The sequence below is a fragment of the Lottia gigantea genome (genome assembly GCF_000327385.1).
Source record: "Lottia gigantea unplaced genomic scaffold LOTGIsca_59, whole genome shotgun sequence".
Classification (NCBI taxonomy): domain Eukaryota; kingdom Metazoa; phylum Mollusca; class Gastropoda; family Lottiidae; genus Lottia; species Lottia gigantea.
In genome coordinates this window covers 532,726-555,065 of record NW_008710013.1, presented here as the reverse complement: position 1 = coordinate 555,065, position 22,340 = coordinate 532,726, and the positions used below count along the sequence as shown (strand labels likewise).

At 32.7% G+C, this 22,340-nt stretch overlaps 1 protein-coding gene across 1 annotated transcript; it reads right to left on the bottom strand.

Moving 5' to 3' along the window:
- Positions 1–89: 89 nt before the first annotated feature.
- On the bottom strand, positions 90–8,232 carry LOTGIDRAFT_235081 (hypothetical protein). The gene is made up of 7 exons (XM_009063626.1): positions 7,781–8,232; positions 6,600–6,771; positions 2,543–2,635; positions 2,158–2,391; positions 1,815–1,973; positions 1,533–1,622; positions 90–1,002 (listed from the first exon to the last, which is right to left on the bottom strand). The coding sequence occupies exons 4-7, from the start codon at positions 2,308–2,310 to the stop codon at positions 820–822; spliced, it is 585 nt and encodes a 194-aa protein (XP_009061874.1). The 5' UTR covers positions 2,311–2,391; positions 2,543–2,635; positions 6,600–6,771; positions 7,781–8,232; the 3' UTR covers positions 90–819.
- Between the last annotated feature and the right edge of the window lie 14,108 nt (positions 8,233–22,340).

The window sequence follows — 22,340 nt, the reverse complement described above, 5'->3', positions numbered from 1 at the left end:
AATGCATTCCAAGCCTTGCACACCTGTTCTTTGATCCATTTGAAAGCACTATTTGATATTGCAAAAAAACTTTCTGTTCTCTCCTTTTTCAAGACTGCCATAGTGCAGAATGGTTAAGGACTAGATAATATAAAATTAAGTTTAGATTTTATCAACAATTTTCGGGTACCCCAATTTTCAGCCAGAGGGTACACTAGCAATAGAAAGAAAGAAATTTTCGTACAGTTTTGGAGACTATTAACATTAAATCTGATATAGTCATTTTTGAACCAAGAATATTTTCAATATGTATATTATTACATCAGGTGTCCAAGGAGGTTGCATTCCTTCAAAAATAGAAAAAAAAATAAGTAATTCATCTTCTTAATGTATTTTTAATTTGAATAACATCAACTATATTTTCATCATATATAAATATCGTATCATATTTTTAAAAGGTAAAATTCATAACTATTAACATGCAAAACATGTCTTAATATCAATATTTTTATATGATTTTGTAACCTTTTATTTAAATTATCACAGAATAGTATATCACAATTATTTTTTTATCATTTTATCAGGGTTTGAAGAATGAAATTAAATAAACAAGATAATTCATATTATAACAATCAGTGAATTTATAAGCTGCAATAAGCAATAGTGTATTCTGTTTGTAAAGTTGTTTTTTACTCTTAGGTCTGCGTAAGTTTGACTAACTTTTCATACATGTATGTTTGTAAACAGGACACAATATTTTTTGTTTGACTATCTGAAAGCTATTCTGTGAAATAAAAACAAAAAACTTCCTTTCTTTTCACAAATAGGCAAACTGTTTGTTTAGTCCTCAGGACCAAATCCAAAAACAGAATCAAGATCAAACCAAGCCATATCTTCAACTTTATCTGATTTACGTGCCTTGCTTGCTGCCTCTTTTCTTTGTTTTGGAGAGACAGAGAAGAATTTAGCCTTTGTTTGTTTTGATGGTGTTTTTCTCATGTTGGAACCAGCCATAATCTCCTTCTAAAAAAGAAATATACATTAAAGCTTTGCATTGAAGAAATTTGACTTTTACACATATATAATTAAATTTACATACAAATTTCGGAAAAGAAGTAGTAAGAATTTCTTTCAGAATTTCATAAAAAAATTGTCAACTTCTAATTCACTCAAGATCTCAACAATCTAAACCACACCAAGGCTAATTAAAATCAGATGAAAACAGTAGTTTGTATTTTACGCCTCTGAAATGTTGAATGATGGTTCAAATTTAACATGTGTGATGACATGATTTTACATTTTTATGTGAAATTTCTAAATAAAAATGAGAATTTAACGAGACTTCTCTTGAAGACATAATGTTTGACGGGATGAAGACTTAATGTTTGTCAAAATAAACCATTAATAGTGAAAATATTGACTTTTTTTTTTTATTTTGTAATTGTTCAGGGACATGATATCTGATCTTTATTTTATGATACAATATTTACGTACGTGTATACAAAAATTTCAGGTAGCTAGATAACTATTCCATAAAGTTATGTCATACATACCTTTTTTACAATTTTATTTTCTCGTGTCTCATTAGGAAACAAAGCATTATATTGGTCATTTTCTTTACCCATATATCCTTTGATTTGTTGCTAGAAATTGAAAAAGATGAAAAGGAATCAGTATATGTTAATGTCAAAGATCAATATAATATGCTGTATAGGTGGAAAGAAATATTTGTGCACCAGGCAAAAAAAAATCAATCACAGGTATAATAAATACTAACTTACAATGTATAAGTATAAAGAAAGATCAAAAGATTGATACTACTGGATGATACTGACCTGTTTTGGATTGAGCTTAATGGGTGGACCACGAGGAACTCTATTCAATTGTGGAGTTTTTAATGGTTGTCGTGTTGGTTCTGATACTTTTACTCGTGGAGATGGACGAATATGAATTGGTGTAGATTTTCCTCTTGCAAATTGATCAATGTCCATAGGCTAAAAATAAATAGTACATAAAAGTTGTTGAGAGAAATTGGTGCTGGTATTTGACTATGAAAAGAATGATTCGAACCTAGTTTGCGATATCAGCATCCGCTGGAAGCAAGCGTTAACTTGTCATAAACCAACCAACCAATCCTCAAATCTCCCGTTCTTGATTCAATAACGTTAACTGACAAACCTCTATTTCCATTAATTCGGAAGAAGAAGAATCTGAATCATTGTGTTTCTCATTATCAGGTATAAAAGCAACACGTCGTTTTTTAGATACACTATTGATTCCACGAAGAATACTTCTCTGTGGTGTCTGCTCCTCACCAACTGGTGTCTTCATTGTTTTAGGTGTGTCAGCTGTCTTTGGATGTAGTTTAGGAGTTGTTGGTATAAATGTCCTTCTCAATGGAGTTACAGGAACCTTGAAATTAATAATCTTAGATGATAAGGCCAAAATTATCATGCTTGGACCATATACCATTCACAAATGCTTTTCTTTGCTTTGCTCATTTTTTATTTCTGTTTTTATATCAAAATGCAAATTCTTGTTTCTGATTGTAATAATGGCTGACCTGTGATGGACTAGTTTGTGTAGAGCTGGCTTGACTTGATACTTTGGTCGTCTCTTTTCCGAGTTTATTCTTCAGACCTGTAACTTCACTTTCCTGCAAATTATGTCCAAAATAATGTATCTCTAGAATATATGAAGCAACAATGTGATTGCTTGTGCTTTCATATGAATATCGGTAAATAGATTCTTTGTTCCCTTCTCACAATTTTAACACAATTGCAATTTGCTACAGTTTATTCAACCATATAAATAACAAAACATTTCCAAATACAAAATACCTTAAATTGAGCTCTATATATACATTTTTACAACAATAATGTCAGCAGGAACATCTTTGATCACTGGATCAGTTAGTTCACTTAGTGCCACTAAGGAAAAACTGATGTATTTTCTCAGAAACCTGTGCTCAAACGTAATGCAAAGAGACCCTACAAAGTTTGCGCTGAGCGAAAGCATATATCAATCCCACACAACAGTATTGCTAAAAACAAATTTACACAGAAATACATTATAATACATTACTTATATCTTATCACACTAAACAATATCTATACAATTCAAAAATCCAGTACCTCTTACAATACAAATACAAGTCAAATAATGCACTTATTGGCATTTCCATGCCTTAACAATCCAGGTACCCAGTACCTTTTACATAGCAAATACAAGTCAAATGAACTTATTGGCATTTCCGTGCCTTAGCAATCCAGGTACCCAGTACCTTTTACATTGCAAATACAAGTCAAATGAACTAATTGGCATTTCCATGCCTTAACAATCCAGGTACCCAGTAACTCTTACAGTGCAAATACAAGTGAAATAATGCACTTATTTAACTCTCAGCCATAATATTGCATATTCCTGGTTATCCAGCCCGAATATGCTCGAACACTCATGTTTAAAGTAAAAATAAAACCATGAACCCTGACCTATGTCACGTGATCATAGTTGATGTCAGGCCCAGCAACCTCTTGTCAGTGTCTATTTAAAGCCAGGCATGCTGTCAACCTTAAATTATATAACCCGGGAGGGACTTGGGAGGGAAGATTAATCCTCAAGCCCTCGGGCAATATATTCATATAATTTCTCTCATCCTTTGTGCCCTTTGGGCACTTGGCTGAGAGTTAAATTATATTCCATCTATGCCCTTCGGGCATTTCGGATTAATATTGCATAATTTAAAGAGGTTGACAACAAGAATTGAAAAAAGATTAAAAATTCTGAAAATGTTCATAATTTATTCAACACAACATCTGAAAAAGAAGGCAGAATATCTCTGTTATAGAAGTCAGCAAAAGTCTTCTCTGACCTCCAATCAGCTGTCTTCAGTATTTCTGAAATAGAAAGTCCTGCTAAGTTAGCAGCAGACGAGGCAGCACCTCTTAAGGAATGTGGTTTAAAAATATCTGCCAGAAGAAATCAAAGCTTCTTTAATCCACCTGGAAATAGTAGAAGCACATACAGCTTTTTTATTGAAAAAAGAAATAAATAAACTTTGTGTTTTGCGTTTATTCTCTTTTGTTGAAATATATGTACGTAGTGTATGACAGGGACAGATGTATAAATTTTTATAATTATTTATGTTGACACTATATAGAGGTAGTGAAGGACGAGATGTTTTTAATATACTCGATGTTAAGAGACTTATAGCTGTCCCGGAATCTTTCACAGAATCTAAAGAGAAAGATGCCAAAGTTTGACAACGTTGGGCAGTTGACAATGACAACAGAGAAACTGCTTTAATTGTAAGCATTCGTAGAGACAATGAATCCAACGGATACAAAGAACTTAAATATCGTAATAAAATAGATATATCCCATGTTGCCAAGTAGCGTGGCTTAGGAGGTTTTTGTACAAAAACACCTTTCATGAAACGAGTAAGTAAAGGATGGTCTTTTAGATGGGAATTCCCTACCGTTAGCAAAGTCTGAATTATACTTGAATGTGATGCATTTATAACACTATATGAGCAATTAGATTTGTACAAAACCCCAAGAAAATTTAACAAATTCTCTATAGATGGAAATAAGGGATTGATTTTCCCTTGCACACACCAAAGATTCCATCTATTCCAAGCCAACTGATATTGCTTGTTTGTTTTAGATCGCCATGAGTTAAGGATGAGTTCTGCAGACTCTTTTGAAATGCCTTTACTCTGAATGTTTGTCCTGATACAAGACAAACGGTCAATCTGAGGGAATTGCCTTTCAATGGATGCAACGCATCTTCAATAAATCTCTTCCCTTGGGCAAAAGAAGTGGGTAATCCACCAAAAGGTTTAAAAGTAGAGGATACCATACCTGGGTTGACCAAGCTGGAACAACCATTATTGCCCAAGATACCTTGTCCAACATAATCTTGTTGAGGATCCTTGGTATTAAACTGAAAGGAGCAAAAATGTAAGGATAATAATTGCTCCAAGAAAAGGTGAAGGCATAGCAAGCTACACAGTAAGGATCTGGATACCAAGAAACGTAAGGTTCAATCTGATAATTTAAGGAGGATGCAAATAAATCTATATCCAGAGTACCAAAATAGTTACAAATCTTATTAAATGTATTCTCATGGAGCATCCACTCCGTAGAATTCGAAAAATTCCTTGATAAAAAATCAGCCTCCAGGTTGAATTTACCCTGGATATGCTTAGCAGACAAATATATGTTCCGTCTAGAACACCATAACCAAATAGATTTGAACAATTCATGTAATGAATTTATTGCACCTCCAAGATTATTGATATAACCAATAGCAACAGAATTATCAGATTGTATACAAATGTGTATATCATGGAGTTCAGAACAAAGACTTTCCAAAGCCTTAAACACTGCCAACAGTTCTAACAAATTAATGTGATTTCCTTGTTCACTTGGAAGCCATAAAGAATTTGTCTGAAAATTATTTAAGTGAGCTCACCAACCCATTCCAGATGCATCGGTGGTTACCATCTCATCCACTGGTGGAGGCTGAATATGATTCCCATTGAAAAAATGGCATTTGTCAATCCACCAATAAAGCTCCTGGATCATATAAGAGTCAAGTTTCACAACAGTATCGTAGTCAAGGTTGGATTGTGAAAGCTGTGTTGTTTTGCCTTTGTCTAAATAGTGTATATAAAATGAGGCAGGTCGGATTGCAATTCTACTAAAAGAACAAAGACCAATAAAAGAGGCTAAATCTCTTACAGTGAAAACAGAAGCTAATAAATTTCTAGCTGAAGAGACAATCTTATCTAACTTATCCTGAGTCATGAAAACTTTATATGACTCTGTGTTTATAATAAACCCAAGAAAGACAAATTCTTTAGATGGTTTTAATTTTGATTTTTCAAAATTTACTTCAAATCCAAGACTATGAAACAAATCTATAGCCTTACAAGTGTTAGACCTTGACTCTTCAATAGTTGAAGATGAGAAAAGTGAATTATCTATAAAGTAACAGCATATAATTGATTGCTTTCTCAAGAAAGAAAAAATTAATTTCAAAACTTTGGTAAACACCCGAGGTGCTGATGAAATACCAAATGGCAAACATTTGAAATGATAAATTACATCACGCCAAACAAAACATAAGTACTTCCTATCACTTGGATTAATTCCAATGGAAAAATAGGCGTCACAAAGATCTATTGATGTTAAAAAACTGTTCTTAGTAATAGATTTCAGAACAACCGACAAAGTTTCCTGCTTAAAATGGTCATAAGATACAAAATCATTTATTAACTTTTTAAGATTGATAACAGGTCTCAAGGTACCATTCTTTTTAGGTACTAAAAACAAGTTCGAAATAAATTGGTCTGGTGCGGGATCACAAGGTTCAATTGCACCTTTTTTAAGGAGTTTTCTTACTTCCTGATCAATGACATCAATCTCAGTCACAGAAAGGTATGGTGAATTCGGCAAAGACCACTGAACAGGTAAAGAGTCAAATTCAATTTTGTAACCATTACTTATTGTATCAATAATCCAACTATCAGTTGTAAGATTCTGCCAATTTTTTGAAAACTTTGAAAGCTGACCAGCTCTAAAAGTTTCCTTACTTGTTTTCTTAGGAGTACTTACATGATCTATTGACTCTTTGTGTAACGACCTCTGGCTTTGCCTCGAGTACTGTATGTATGGTCTGCCCCTGTTCTGGTAATTTTTGTAACTTGGATAATATGCTGCTCTTCGATCTGGAGGTTGAAATCTCCTCTGGCCTCCAGCTAAAAAAGGCCTCTTATACCAAGATCTACTATATGAAGCATTTGAATAATTATTAAATTTATTATTTTTGTAGCTCATCGGAGTGTAAAGTTTGGCAGATTGGTCTATTTCCTTGATTCTGGTTGCAATGTCTGGACCAAACAGAGTTCCAGAGATAGGTCGAGAAGCAGAGCAAAGAGGATGGTATCTCTTACTTAAAAAAGGTTTCATCAAGTGTCGACGTCTCAGAGAAATTTCATTCAATGAGTTGCCCAAAATTACAACAACTTGACTGTTCTGATCAATGGTGCGATCCTTGGATGCCAAGATTGACAGAAGAGGGGCAATACCAATGCTTATCAATTTTTGGACATCTTGAAGAGACAAATCCTGAGATTGGGCACTCTTTGGTAAAATGTTCCAGATGTCTCCATCCACGAGTGGTGGGACCAAACATTTACAATTTTCCGGAATAGAGTATTTGGATGTCAATTTAGCAACTTCCACTTTCTTAGTAGTGGCAACAGAAACTAATTTAACAAGATTATCAGAGACTGGATTACCAAAAGTATCATCCCCTTGGAATATCTTAGGGATATCAAAATCATCCTCCTGAACCTCAGGGGTTTCCTCAAGAAACTCATCATACATTTCCTGAGGATCTACCAGATCAATAACTGGTTCGTTATAAAAATTATCTGGAGAACTAACATTTTGTTCTAAATTTCTTACATCCTGAATATGATCGCCTAAATCAACATTAGTAGGCCTATAAATATTATCATTGTTTAATTGTTTATCTACAATAGATGTTAAATATGCAATTTGATTCTTTAAATCAGCTAGTTCGTTTCTGTTAAATTGTTCTTTATCAATTTGTAAACTATTAACCTGCCCACCACCGCTCGTGGTATCATCTAATTTACGACCTGTGGTCCTATTTATTGAATTCGGATTAACGAAAACATCTGAACGATCATCAGTATTATTAAATGAGGCCGAAGTGATCGTACACGTTGGATTTGTTCCCGTACGAGAAATATTTGAAGATTTCTTACTTGTACTTGTAGCTGAAATTTTCTCCACGTTTTTCCTTTTCCGGCCATGTTTGTTTACATTGGAAGACTTTACTTCCGGTTTCGAAGCGTTTGTTATTAGATCAACAAACTTAGACGTATCGCCCTGATTAGTATTATTAATCAAAATATTTTCAGCAATACTCAAGTCTTGAGATGTGAAACCAGTAAAATCTTGATCGGAAAAATCACTCATATTGTAATTCATTAAAGGTTGAACCAACATAAAATATATGATGCTAAAAATAGCAACACAAAAGGCAAATCGAATCAGCGACACGACTTTAATTTTTGATAATATCATAGAAAAATAATCAACAAAGTGAATTAAAAAAGTTGAACAAATACTTGAGGAACACCTCAAACTTATAAGAGTATTCGAGCTCTATCCTGGTCTAGATCATAACAGAAAAAGACACTGACAAGAGGTTGCTGGGCCAGACATCAACTATGATCACGTGACATAGGTCAGGGTTCATGGTTTTATTTTTACTTTAAACATGAGTGTTCGAGCATATTCGGGCTGGATAACCAGGAATATGCAATATTAATCCGAAATGCCCGAAGGGCATAGATGGAATATAATTGGCATTTCCATGCCTTAACAATCCAGGTACCCAGTACCTCGTACAGTGCAAATACAGGTCAAATAATGCACTTATTGGAATTTTCATGCCTTAACAATCCAGGTACCCAGTACCTTTTACAATATACATACAAGTCAAATAATGGACTTCATGGCATTTATAACCATTTGAAAACCCAGTCACCCATTACCTGTACCAATTTTACACGGATATAAATCAAATTGACTCTAATCACATATAAAAATATAGAGTGCCGTGTATGTTTGTCTTAGTGCAAATGAATTAACATTTAACACTTTATACTGAACATGATCATTTCGATCACTCTTAATTTGTTCACATGACAAAGAAAATATTTCACTCTTAATTCGTTCAACTCAAACAGAGTAAAATACATTTCTTTATTACCTTTCTTGTGAGTTTCGTTTTTAGATCTTTGATTATCTTGCTGTCAACTCCCGATACTTTCACTTGCTCTCTCTATAAGATGTAAGAAAATCTGATGTATAGAATTAATATCTAATGTAATATCAGCAGAAGACATTAGATCCAGTGATAAAGTGTGAGCTGACACTAGTCAGGTCATAGAAAGTAAAAAAAAAACCCTATCTATATCATTTATATATTATTTGAATAGTAATAGCTATTGTCAACTTTTCACAGTGATATTAATTGTATTAGGCTTAAGGTGCGGGCGCACAAGAGGTCTTGGTCGGAGATTTTTGTCAGCAACTAGTCTACTCAAGAGTTTTGGTGACCAGCACGTTTTTCACCTTGTCATGGAAGCACAGGCACGCGCAAGATTTACTCAAGACTCTAATCGGCGACAAAAGTCCCCGACCTTTAGGCAAGTTAGCCATACCTTTTCGTTTTCTAGGTTAGTTATTTTCAGCTTCAGTTCTTCACTTTCTTTTTTCAAATCATCAAAATTTTTATCACTGAACTGGAAATACAGATTCAGATTTTACAAACAAGAATTTGTAAGGCAAGTACTATCCACCAGAAAGCAACACTTATAAATTCAGCTTAAGAATCAGCACAATTTTGGTTTCACTAAACCACTATTTCTGAGGAATTGTGAGATATTGATCACTGAGCCTTGGCTTGTGCTGTAAATCACTATATTTCTTGAGTTTTGCCTTTTATTCAAAAAGTGTTGAATAGTGAAAGTGAGTAAGATTGCAGTTACCCAGTAAACATATAAAAAACAAAATAACTCCAGCTTTAATGTAATCATATTGAATCTGTTTTTCTCTTTCTACTGAACATGTGTTACTGTCTTTGTTTCAAACCTACTCTCAACTAAACTAACGATTCTATTTGAAATTAAATTGTATGAATAAGATGTCTTCATACATCACAATAATTATGTCATTTTCTGATGAAATGAAATTACCTGATTTTTATTCACTGATTGTTCATGTTTCAGTCTAAGAGATTCTAATTCTTTTTCTTTCTGATCAACAATCTTTTGATTTTCTTGCTTATACTTTTGAAGAGTCGCCATCATCTCTGCAATCTGAGCTTCACATTTACCAGCACTTTCATTTTTATCTTTCAAGGCCTGATCTAGTTTTTTCTTTATTTCTGTCACCTGAAAACAAAAAACTTTGCTCTTAGACCCTTATAAAATGCCATAAATTGATTCCATTTTATGAAGATGTTAAACGCAGGCTGATGGCTGTTAGAACTGGTATTGCCTGACAAGAAGCCCTATCTTTTCAACATTTTATTCATTTTTAATTAAAGATAGTGTACCTCATACAATCAGTTCCACAACTTTCACAAAAGATGGTTGGTATCAATGGCCTACTTTTGAAGGTTTGATGAAGTATTGAAGCACTCAAATCGGCACAAAATGCCCAAACTCTGAGCAGTTGCCTTAAAAGTCTCATTGGAACTGTTCAAATTCAAACATCTATATCCCATTGTATTTCATATTAATCATGTACTCATTCCAAATTATAATAAGAATATGTGTTTAAAGCTTAGAGAAAAATAGCAGGATCATTGTTATTATCTTTCTAATTATTATTTGAATTTGATCTTTATTAAAATTCAATTCCAAACCAAAATTCTAATACACCAACCCTTGATTCACTTTCTGCTGATTGATTTTTTTCTACATTAATATGTTCTTTGATTTCATCTACATTCTTCTTCAATCTACCATTTTCTTCATAAACAGTTGTTAGCTCTTCTGATAGTTGTTCTATCTGTTTGGTACTTTCTTCTGTAGCTTTTTGTTTTTGATTCAATTTTATCTTCATTGATTTTAGCTCTTTTTCCAATTCTTTGAGTTGTTTATTTTTGCTTGTTATTTCTCCTTTCAGTTCTTTTTGTTTTGTTTCTAAATCTGTTACCTTCTTTGATTTAGATTCTCTTTCATTATTCAAATTCTTTCCCTGAAATATTCAATAGCTGACTGTTAAATTACAAAGACAAGAAATCATTGATCATTGGTCAATCCATAAAATGCAAAAAAAAAAAAAAAAAAATCCAAATCACACAATTGTATTCTGTTAAATAATAAGGATTCTCTGTACTTTAAGTTACAATAAAAGGTTGGTGTCCACTATTTTTTAATTGTACTTTGAAGTTCATATTTGGTTTTCAATATTAATCACACTAACAGTTTCATGATGTTGTGCCTTTAACTTTTCATTCTCTTCTTTGACAGCTGTTATTTCTTGATATAAATTTTCTTGTTCTTTTCTGTAAAGAATAGAATACTTAAGCTAAAAACATGACTTACTTCTAATAAGATAATAATGAAAGTTACTAATTTGTTTTTAGTAAAGCTATAATAATTATCAAGGATACACTTTTTTTTGCATTTAGCGATTTTGAATATGTTTTATTGCAATTTAAAATACATGAATGAACAAGTGATTTCCCATTTGAAATTTACGATAGAATCTTTTTAGAATACCAGGTAGAAGAATGATATATATATATAACAGCCAAAAATGTCTCCAATACACATACAAACGCTAGAAAACATCTTTTGAACATCTTTAACCATGTACATTGTACTTTCATGTTACATAGAATACCTCAATTCATTCAAGTCCCCTCGGACAATTTCAAGTTCTTCAGTCACAGTTGCTTTTTCTTTCTTTTGTTTCTGAAATAATAAAATAGAATTCTTAATTCGTTGAAAAAATCTCAGATAGCTAGAAAATAGAAATAATAGAAAGAATTTCTTATTATTTCACTACTTGGATTGGCTTTAAAATATTCCTAATTTACTAAATGTTTTCAAGAAATGTCTTTATTTGCCGTATATTGAATAGACTTATTTGCAGGGGATAAGTAAACAAATTCAAATTTATATTTTTGGTATAAATCTCATTTTTTCAAAACTATTGTTTTTTCAAAAATATATCTAAATGTGTGAAAAAATTACAAATAATTACCTCTATTTCTTTCTTCAACTTTGTAATTTCTTTATCCTTTCCAGATAAATCTTTATCTTTAGATTGAACTTCAGATCTTAGCTCCTTCATGTTTTTTTCAAAACCCTTATTTACAGATCTAAAATGTAGATTTTTTTCCTTGCAAAAAGAATATGATTTATTTTATCTTACAACTTCTCAATAAATTAATGAAATTGTCAAAAAATATATGGCAGCTATGTTATTCCATCTTCTATTGTATACATATTATATAACCTGATCAGTCTATTCAAACACATTTTGTTGGTTAAGGTGAACTAATAAACCATATTGTGGGTGACCGCTTGAAATCTTGTATAACGATACATGACGCGAAAATACTTTTCAAGAAAAGCGCAAAAAACTATTTGTATGCGTATTTTTTTTAAAACTTTTTAAACGTTGAACCTCGTATAATATAATATTTTACAACGTTTTAAATCTGACCGTTTATATACGTGTTATTTAATTAGTGCATTTGGTTATTGACAATCAAGCTAATTAGAATACAAGGTTTTGATCACAAGATCCTTGCTTTTACGAGCTTTCGAAAGGTACCAAACAGTCAAAATGACCAATTAAGGCATATACAAGGTTTCAAGCGGTTACCCCAATATTTTAACTTGATTATCCAAAGAGGTCAAATCACAGACATTAAAAAACTTACTTTTCAGCTTCAAATCTTTTCACTAGTTCTTCATACTCAATCATCAAGTTCTGAAGACTCTCAGTGGATTCACCTTCTTTCTTTATTAACTCTTGGAAATGGTGCTATAAATATGGATAAAAAAAAAGGAATGCTTTAAAACGGAAAGGCGTATATGTGAAACTGAAATTTTAATGAATTGATAAGTGAACTCATATTTATTATTTTTTGTATCTTACCTTAGTTTGGAAAACTATTCAAAGCTCTTTCAATGACTGACATATTGTGAATTGGAATTTTTCACTATCAGATTACTAACTGGTCATATTTCATCACATGCAAAAGTTATATATATATACCTCTTTAGACTTCAAAACGTCATTTATTGATTCTAAATTATCTTTTAAACAGTTACACATAAATTCTTTTTGGGTTATTTGATTTAGTAGTGTTTCATTTGCAATCTAGAAAACAAAGCAACATCTTAAAATTACTTTAGTAGATATCATAATCATAAATTATTTTTGTTGTCAAAATATCTGTACATCCACTAACTATCCGGTAGTGTTTTAATAAAGCCTGGGAGAAATGAGAATACCTGAAATTGAGTGTCTGAACTAGATAAATCAACAACTTGTTTAATACTGTCAATGGCAAGGGTCCCAGATTTTCTCTATTTAGAGCAATTCCTGTATTTTTTTTGTTTAAGGGTATATTTTTTTTTTAATTTGTGAATAACACAACTAACAATTTTGGTTTTTGGGATGAAAAGATTTCTATATATATAAATGAAATGACTTAAAATCATCTTAAAATGGTAAAATCTCCTTCTGCACCCCATATGGAAGCTTTTAGCCCACTCATTTTCATTTCCTCTATGTTTTTGTTCCTTACTGGGATCCCTGAAACAGGCAAGTTTTTAAAAATAGAAAGGGATTGGTGAACAATAGACATCAACTGTGAAATTGATCCTACCTGAAGTTCATCTAATATTGTACTTTTTTCTTCCATTTCTGAAGTTCTGATATTCAACTGAGTCTGTAATCTCTGGATTTCTTGACTTATATCATTTTTCTCAGCATTCAGAGTTTCCTATTCACAAACAATTCAATTAAACATTTCCATTTCAAAATGACTGTGCTCAACACATGACAGTTTCCAAACTATGATAAAACAATTAATAAAATGACACCAAAAATGTCACAATATCTAGGATTTTTTTTTTAAATCTACTCATCCAATACAATACATACCAACAAATGTTTAAGTTCAGACATTCTTTCTTCAAGGTCAGTTTTTTCATGGCACAACAAATCTAGAAAAAATTTCAATCAGTAAGCAAGTAAGCACATAACATCAGTATAATTGATGAAAGGTGAAAACATTTAAATAGCTTTTTCAATTCTGTACAATTTTCAGAAGAAAAAATCATTCTCTTTTACCTTTATCCTTCTGGAGTTTTTCAAATTTTAACTGATAATTTTGTTTATCTCTTTCTAATTCATCAATTCTGAAATATAATTACTATATTTCTTCACAAACTTTTTACTGTAAATTTAGGAAAATATAACACTTACTCTCTTTTTCACATACTTTGTGATTTATATTTTAAACTGTCAAAATTTGTTTTCTACTCACATCTGATAAAACTGTACAGTTTTGTCCGTCCTATTGGATTATAATTCATTAATCAGAGAATATTCAAACCTTTTCATTTTGTCTTGAATTTGCTTTTTATCAGTGTCAAGATCTTGTTGTAAAATATTAATACTGGAATCAAACTGATGTTGATTGTCTAAGATAGTCTGCTCCAATTCTTGCTGATGTTGTTTCCTATCTTGTAATTCAATCTCCATATTGTTCAGGTTTACTGTTAACTCACTTTTTTCTTTCTATAATGATTAGAAATACAAATATTAATAATTATGAGCATTCAGTGATCTTTTATTTTTATAAATCAAAGATGAAGAATACTGTTTAGAACAGTGCTTCTCAACAGGGGAAGAAATTGGAAGACCAAAGGGAGGAATTATTGTCAGGGGAGGAATCTACTGCTGCCATTTCCTACCTAGTATTTGGTGGACTGCAAGATCAGAACGGTTAATGATGTACTCACAAAGAAACATGTATCGTTAAAAATAACTAAATATTTTCAACAAAGAAGTATGATTTAGTAGTGAACATACCAAATTTGCTTGAAGTTCAGTTTGTAAGTCTTTTAGATTACTGTCCTTTTCTTGTAAATCTCTTGTCAGACACTGTAAATCTTTCTGAGTTGTCTCTGAATAATAAAAATGTTGAATAGCATTACTCTTAATAGAGGTGCATATTTCAAAGACAGCATGCCAGGCAAGGTAATATACGCCCACTGGTAGCTTTAATTTTGAAGTAACAATTCACCAGTATGAAATATTCAACCTTCAGTCATACACTTCTTTTGAACTTTTCGGGGCAATACTGAATAGTATTACCAAGTTTGAAAGCATCATAATCATATGGCGGCAAATCTCTTTGATATTGCAGGTTGATTATAAGTCAGTAATAACCTCCCATCTCTTGATAGGTTCTTTATTCCAAGGTTTTACGCAGGTTCTTTATTCGGAAGTTCGAGTCTTACCAAGGTTCTTTATTCTCTGAAAAGTTTTTACAGAGTTTAGAAAACCGTCAAAGGAGAAAGGTGAGGCCAAATATCCTCAGGCTTTGCCTTAAAGTATTTTCTTTCTTGGGTTTTCTATACTCTGTAAAAACTCGTCCGAGGTCATTATCCTAAACTAAAACACTTTTTGATTTTCAATAGGGTTCATCCATGGGTGATAACAAACATTCACACCAAGTTTCCTCAAAATCTGTCAATAATTGAACCTTCTAAAGTGTTAATTAGCTAAAATTTAATGTGTTTTCAAGAACAAGAGCAATAACTCATACTAATTATTTATAGATTTTTCTGATTTTCAATAGGGTTCATCCTCGGGTGATTACAAACACTCACACCAAGTTCCATCAAGAATTGTGCCTTCTAAAATGTTGACAAGCTGAATATTAAACACCTTATTAAGAACAAGGGCAATAACTCATACCTTACTAAATATATTTTGGTTAGTCTGATTTTCAATAGGGTTCATCCGTGGTTGATAACAAACACTCACACCAAGTTTTGTCAAATTCCATCCAGAATTGTGCCTTCTAGATTGTTTACGGGCTAAAAATTTGAACGTGTTTTCAAGAACAAGGGCAATAACTCATACGAAATATTTTGAGTGAGTGATAACAACCATTCACCCCAATTTTCATCAAAATCCATCAAGATTTGTGTCTCCAAGAGTGTTTATGAGCAATTGTGAATGGACTGTCGGACGGACAGAGAGGGGTGACGCCAATACACACCCCGCATTTCATGTCGGCGTATTAAAGTAGGTTAATGCCACTGTCCTTGCAAAATTGTCATCAATACAAACAGCATAGCATTGGGGATAGTACTTTTCAGATGAAAATGCTAAAATTTTACCTAATTTCTGTTGATAGGTGTACATGTTATCTTCATTTCTTAGTAATCTGGAACTCAACTCTCTAATTTCTATCTCCTTATCATCACACTGATCAATCAATTTTCTTAACTAAATAAATATAAATAATAAAGTAGACTAAAATGTTTATAAAAATGCAAGTTTCATCAAGATTGGGTAAAAACTGTAGTCTCTATCGTGCCTACATGCCAAATTTGACTAATTGATTTTTACTAAGTCAAGGAAAATTGACCGAGCTCTCATCATTATATATATACATAACAAGTTTCATCAAGATCGGATAAAAACTGTGGTCTCTTTCGTGCCTACACAGCAAATTTGACACGTTTTTACCAAGACGTAGGGGGGCGACAGACATAAAAATACAAAAACTGACAATAGTCAAATTCAGACTTGACCATAAGAGCAATAACTCATAGAAGAATTGTTAAATTCGAACTTGATTGAGATCTCACCAGTCATTACAATCAAATGAAAACTCTAGTCTCTATTGTGTCCACAAGAAATGTTGACGGACACACCAACGGACAGGGCGATGACAATATAAAAAAGATAGAGGACCACAGCCATATACGCCTACCGCGGCATGCTTACAAGTAAATGATGTTGATAGAAGCACTTACTGTATAGAGGTTTAAGGGCGATAACTCCTCCAAACTGACCTAAGAGGCCTAAATCTTGAAAAAGCCTTAAATTTAATCAGAAGTAAACTAAACTTTCTTAAACCTTTCGATTTAGGTCCAATAACATCAAAATCGGTTGAAAATTAAGAGAGTAATAGCATATTCAAGATTTTGGGGCAAGGGCAATAATTTTGCTTCTAACGGTTGAAAATAGCTCAAATTCCAACTTGATCTTCGTTTCATGAATATGTATACACATACCGAATTTCATTTGATTCTATCAAAAACTCTAGTTTTTAGAGCGTTTACAAGCAAATGTTGACGGGCGGACGGACCGACAGACGGAGAGTTTACGAGCAATTGATGTTGATAGAAGCACTTATAGAAGTTAAAGGTCGATAACTCCTTAAAACTGACGTAAGAGGTCTAAATCTTGAAAAAGCCTTAAATTTCATCAGAAGTAAACTTAACTTTCTCAAACCTATCGATTTAGGTCCAATAACATCCATTTTAAGTTTCATCAAAATCGGTTGAAAACTAAGAGAGTAAAAGCATATTCAAGATTTTGGGGCAAGGGCAATAACTCTGCTTCTAACGGTCGAAAATAGCTCAAATTCGAACTTGATCTTCGTTTTATGAATATGTATACACATACCGAATTTACAAGCAAATGTTGACAGACGGACAGACGGACAGACGTACAGACGGACCTACAGACGGACGGACAGGGGTGCCGACAATATACGTCCACAAAGAGAGATGTGGGTGTATGATGAAGCATTCCACTATTTTGAATCTACTTACCCCTTCTTCAGCGTTGGCTAATTTTTCTTCTGTTTCCTTTTCAAGTTTACTTCTATCATCTCGTTCTAAATTCACTACAGTAAAGAAACAAATCATTCCGTTATATCATATTAGTAATATTAACACACTTGATGGTGATTGCGCATATCTATGACTTTCTACAGAAGAAAATGATTTGGGATTGTAACTGAATTTTGAATTGGTAATGTATTTAGCAAAACCAAATAAATTATAAAAGACCATTTACTTGACAGTCTCTTTAAGACAATAGTATAGGGTCCTATAATGTTTAATGACTTCTTAGATTAACCAAATTCATGAAACTATCGAAATTATAATGAATTTCAAGTCCACTTACACTGATTCATAAGTTTATTGTGATCCTCAACTGAAGATAATTCAAGCTTTTGAAACTTCTCTGATAAATCCTGCAATTCAAAAGTAGATTAAGATTTTTCCTGTAATGTTTTTTTTTTTTCATCTTTAAATTGTTTAATCACCTAAATATTTTCCTTTCTAAAACTAAGGACTCTCTTGACTTAACTCAATTATATTCTACCACGATGTCAGAATTTCAACAAGCTTTATCAGATAGTATCTAAATATTAAGATGATCATTTCCATCCAAGTAAATCAACTAGCAAACTCTTTCACAAATGGCAGGAATATATTGTTGGAGAAACTCAATAAGGCTTTGAAATCTTTCACTTGGACACCAGGCTATTTTTGAGACAAATGCTTGTTTGATATTTAAATTTGAATTCCTGTTCAAAGCTGAAACAACTATATTCATGAAGTTTTTCTTTCATTTTTCACCGAGAGCCAAGGGCCTACATAAGATAAAAGTTTTTACCTCAAATTGCTGGTTGTGCTCTTTTTCCAAATATTTTAATTGGGTTCTTTCTGTCTCACCTGAAAAATTTCCATGTGGATAAGAGGAATATCAGTCTATTCAAAATTAGACCCAACTTTCGTTTCGTTTTTTTTTTATTAATTTAAATTTTAGTATAGCAACTTCAAAGTTGGGTCTGAACATTCTGAAATTAATCTTTTGATCTAACCTGCTTTAACCAATCAAATTTACATTGGCATTTTTGTGACGCGATCAAAAGGTGTATTTTCAGGAGCAATAGATCAAGTGCACTGAAAGTGAAAATAGAAAAAACACCTTTTCATTAGGTATGCGGAATTGATCCAGTTAAATTTTATTGGTTAAAGCAAACCATCAGGTTAGGTCAAAAGGTTAATTTGATGAATGTTCGTAAACTTGCGACAATCATAAGCTTTGTGAAACCGGCCCCTGGTCCTTAGGCCCTACTGGGAAGTGGCTATACTAAAAATAAAGATAGCTTGCCAGGCATGGTAACATACGCCCACTACCAGTTGGCAGAAATGATAACAAAATCTTTTGTGGCTTAATAATGAACTTTCAAATAATCTTAACATCATCTATAAGTCAAGGCAAAAACCTGAAACAGTTCATCAAATTATCATCAAATTCAAAAATGAAGAATGTCTCATCACTGTACACACAAGGGCAATAACTCTGAAAATGTTCATCCGAATATTACCAATTTCAAATTCGACCAAGATCGCATCAATATATATATGCATATCTCGTTTCATCAAGATTGGATAAAAACAGTAGTCTCTATCATGCCTACAAAGCAAACGTGACGCGCTTTTACTAAGTCAAGGGCAATTAATCTGAAACCGTTCATCCGATTATAATCAATTTCGAACTTCAAGCATGCTAAAATGAATTTGTTTTATATCAATATATTAGTAGAAATAATGGTATGTGATATTCATGTCACATAATCAAGTAATCATCTACTGTACCCCACGAACGCCTGGCTGGATCTGATGCAAATATAGAATGCTTCAATGAAATAAATCAAAGGAATGACATGTTTTCATGATTGTTGTGTATTTCATACCAAAAAGTCTTTATTACAATAAAGATTGTTTTAACATAGGCCTATATGGTTAATCTTTTAACTTACCGTTGTTTTTGTAAGTTTTCCAACAAAGTCAGCAGATGGCAGATGCTATATTTAGATTGGATTTGATGGGAGGCTCGTCCTCATTTACATTTAGAAACCCCAAGTATTTCCATACTTTTGATTTTGTTTCCCCCCTGGATGGGGACAAATGTGTTTTATGCCTTCTTCCATGTTGTCTGCCATACCAGTCTGCGACTAAACAGTAGAGTGGCCTCCCTTGAGGTGCGTTCGTGTGAAAATAGCTTTGAAAGGTGTGTTTGAAAATTACTTTACCAATGATCGATTGTTCATGTTCTAAATCGATTGTCGCAATCGTTAGGACATAATCAATCGAGAACCGATTATTAGCGACAATCGGTCAATCACTATTTTCTCCCTAAACTATTTATATCTCTGGTTCCATCAAAGTTTTTTAAACTGATCTGGCAACAGCCATTTAAAACTGTGTGTGCAGCCAAAAGTTCAAAGGTCACAGAGTCATGTGATACTAACAACACAAAAGTGTCCAATCAGAGGCTAGAATAGAGGCAGATGTTTCAGACTAATATAAACTAAAATATTAGACTTTTTGATATCAGATCACATTAATATACATACATTGTTGGAGTTTTTCTTCCATTTTTGTGGTATGGTTCTTCAAAATATTGCAAAGATCTCTGGTGGAAGTAATTCTGAAACCCATTTAAAATGTCTATCATAAAAACAATTAGAACTCAAAAAGTTATCAAATGAAATCAGGTCATAAATTGTCATCTGGAACATAATGTAGAACCTTAACCTTTAAAGAGCTTACAATATAATAAGCTTATAATCATAAAATATTTCAAATCCATTTTCCTTAAATTGCTGAAAATATTGTAACAAGCTTATATTACTGAGCTCTTATGTCTGAACTCCACAGTTGTACAATTTAGTTCGCTATCCTGAACCTAGCTTATTTTCGAAATTATAAGCACCATACTTAAATTGAGTGGGGCAAATGTGGTTCCTTTCTACACTGTCTATGTCATAATATGAAGGAAGCACATAGTATCAAAGGACTCTCTTACATACCTCTGAAGGATGTCTTCTCTGTGGTCGATTTCTTCCTTAAGTTGTAAGCTTAGATTTTCATTTTGAAGCTGAAGTAAAGGCATTTCAAACTAAACAAACTGACTAGAGCCACACGTGGCACAGAGTGGGACTTTGTAAATGTAGCAATTTGCTAAAGACCTTGAAAAAATCAACCTTCGACGATAATTAGGTCAAGTGCAAGAACAGTCTAAAGTTGAGAAATTTTTATTATTTAACAGATTCTAATACCGTAGACGCCAGACCTCACAAATGAAAGTATCAGCAGATAGCCAAGGCCAATGACCTTTGATCTTGTAAAGGAGAAGGTCTAAAAAGTTCAAGATCAAGAGATATAAGTCATCAAAGTTACAAATTGCACACGGCAATAAAACCCGAAGTGGACATAGGACAGCAAATATAAAAGTATAAATAGATAGCCAATGCCAATGACGTTTGATCCTACATAGGTCAAGGTCAAAAATTGAAAATTTTGAATTTCCAAAACCTGTTCCCTTTTTTGAACTATGAAGCGGAAACGACTGCGACAAAGTGGCTCAAAACATGAGGTAATTGTATGCAAAGTTCCATTTTGAACAAATGTATACTTTGCAAATTATGCTCCTGGCCAAAAATGTCAATAATGAGTAATTTAACCCAGATGTGCCACGCCCATTTCATTTATTTGACATAAATTAATTGATATTTAAAATGTTATGTCGTGTATCAAATTTCAAGCTTCTACATCATACAGGTCAAAGGATATAGGTCAACAAAAGTCAAAAAAGGTCAAAATCTAAAAGGGAAAATATCCAAATGTTAAAACCCGTTCCTTTTTTCGAACTATAAAGCGGAAACAACTGAGCTGTTGACACAAACTGGCTAAAAGGATGAGGGAATTGTGTGCGAAGTCCCTTTTTGAACAAACATATCCTATGCGAGTTATGCCCCTGCCCCTAAATGCAAACAATTAGTAATTCAACCCGGATGTGCCACGCCCACATTAATTTTTTTGTCATAGGTGAATTCATATTCAAAGTGTCTAACTAATAGGTCATTAGATATACATACACCAAGCTCAAAGAGACACAAAAAAGAAAGCGAAATTAAAAATTCGGCTCCCAATGTTTTTTGCACAATCGATTGCGAAATATGTTCACATCAAATTTGAGCATATTAACATTTACCCTGAGGCCCCATTTTGAGTTTTACAAAAGTGTGTTTTTTCAATATGGCGGCCAAAGTATCACTTCCGGTCTGGATTTTTTTTTTCTTCGTTTTTTTGTAATAGCATTTACTTACGATCAGCATAAATTATAACATAATAAAATACAACATTATGATGATCTTCATATATTACCGGTACCACTTTGAAAATCACAATGCCCTTCCTATGGTGCCATTTTTAACAAGCGTTTGCCAAGCAAGATATGTCCATGATCATCTGGATATAAACCAATACACAAAATGTCATAAAATTCTGACATAAACTGTGGCCTCTATCGCATTTACAAGCTACTTCTTGCATAAATACAGCTTAAACCGAAACATGTGGATATAAACATACACACAAAATTTTGACCATATACTGTTGGCTCTATCACATTCACAAGCCACATTTAACATAGCTTTAATGTATCAAGGGTTGAAACTTGATTAGTATTTGTCGAATTGTACCCAAATTTATACTTGTCCAAGATCTTGTTGATATAACCTTCACAACAAATTTGTTGTCTATATCGTGTTCAAAAGCCAATTATGGAAGAACCGGTGAGAGCAATGTACGTCTACATTAGAATGTGAAAGTATCCCAAAAACAGGAATACCTTGATACTGGCTTACCTGTAAATCTAAATAGATTCCGA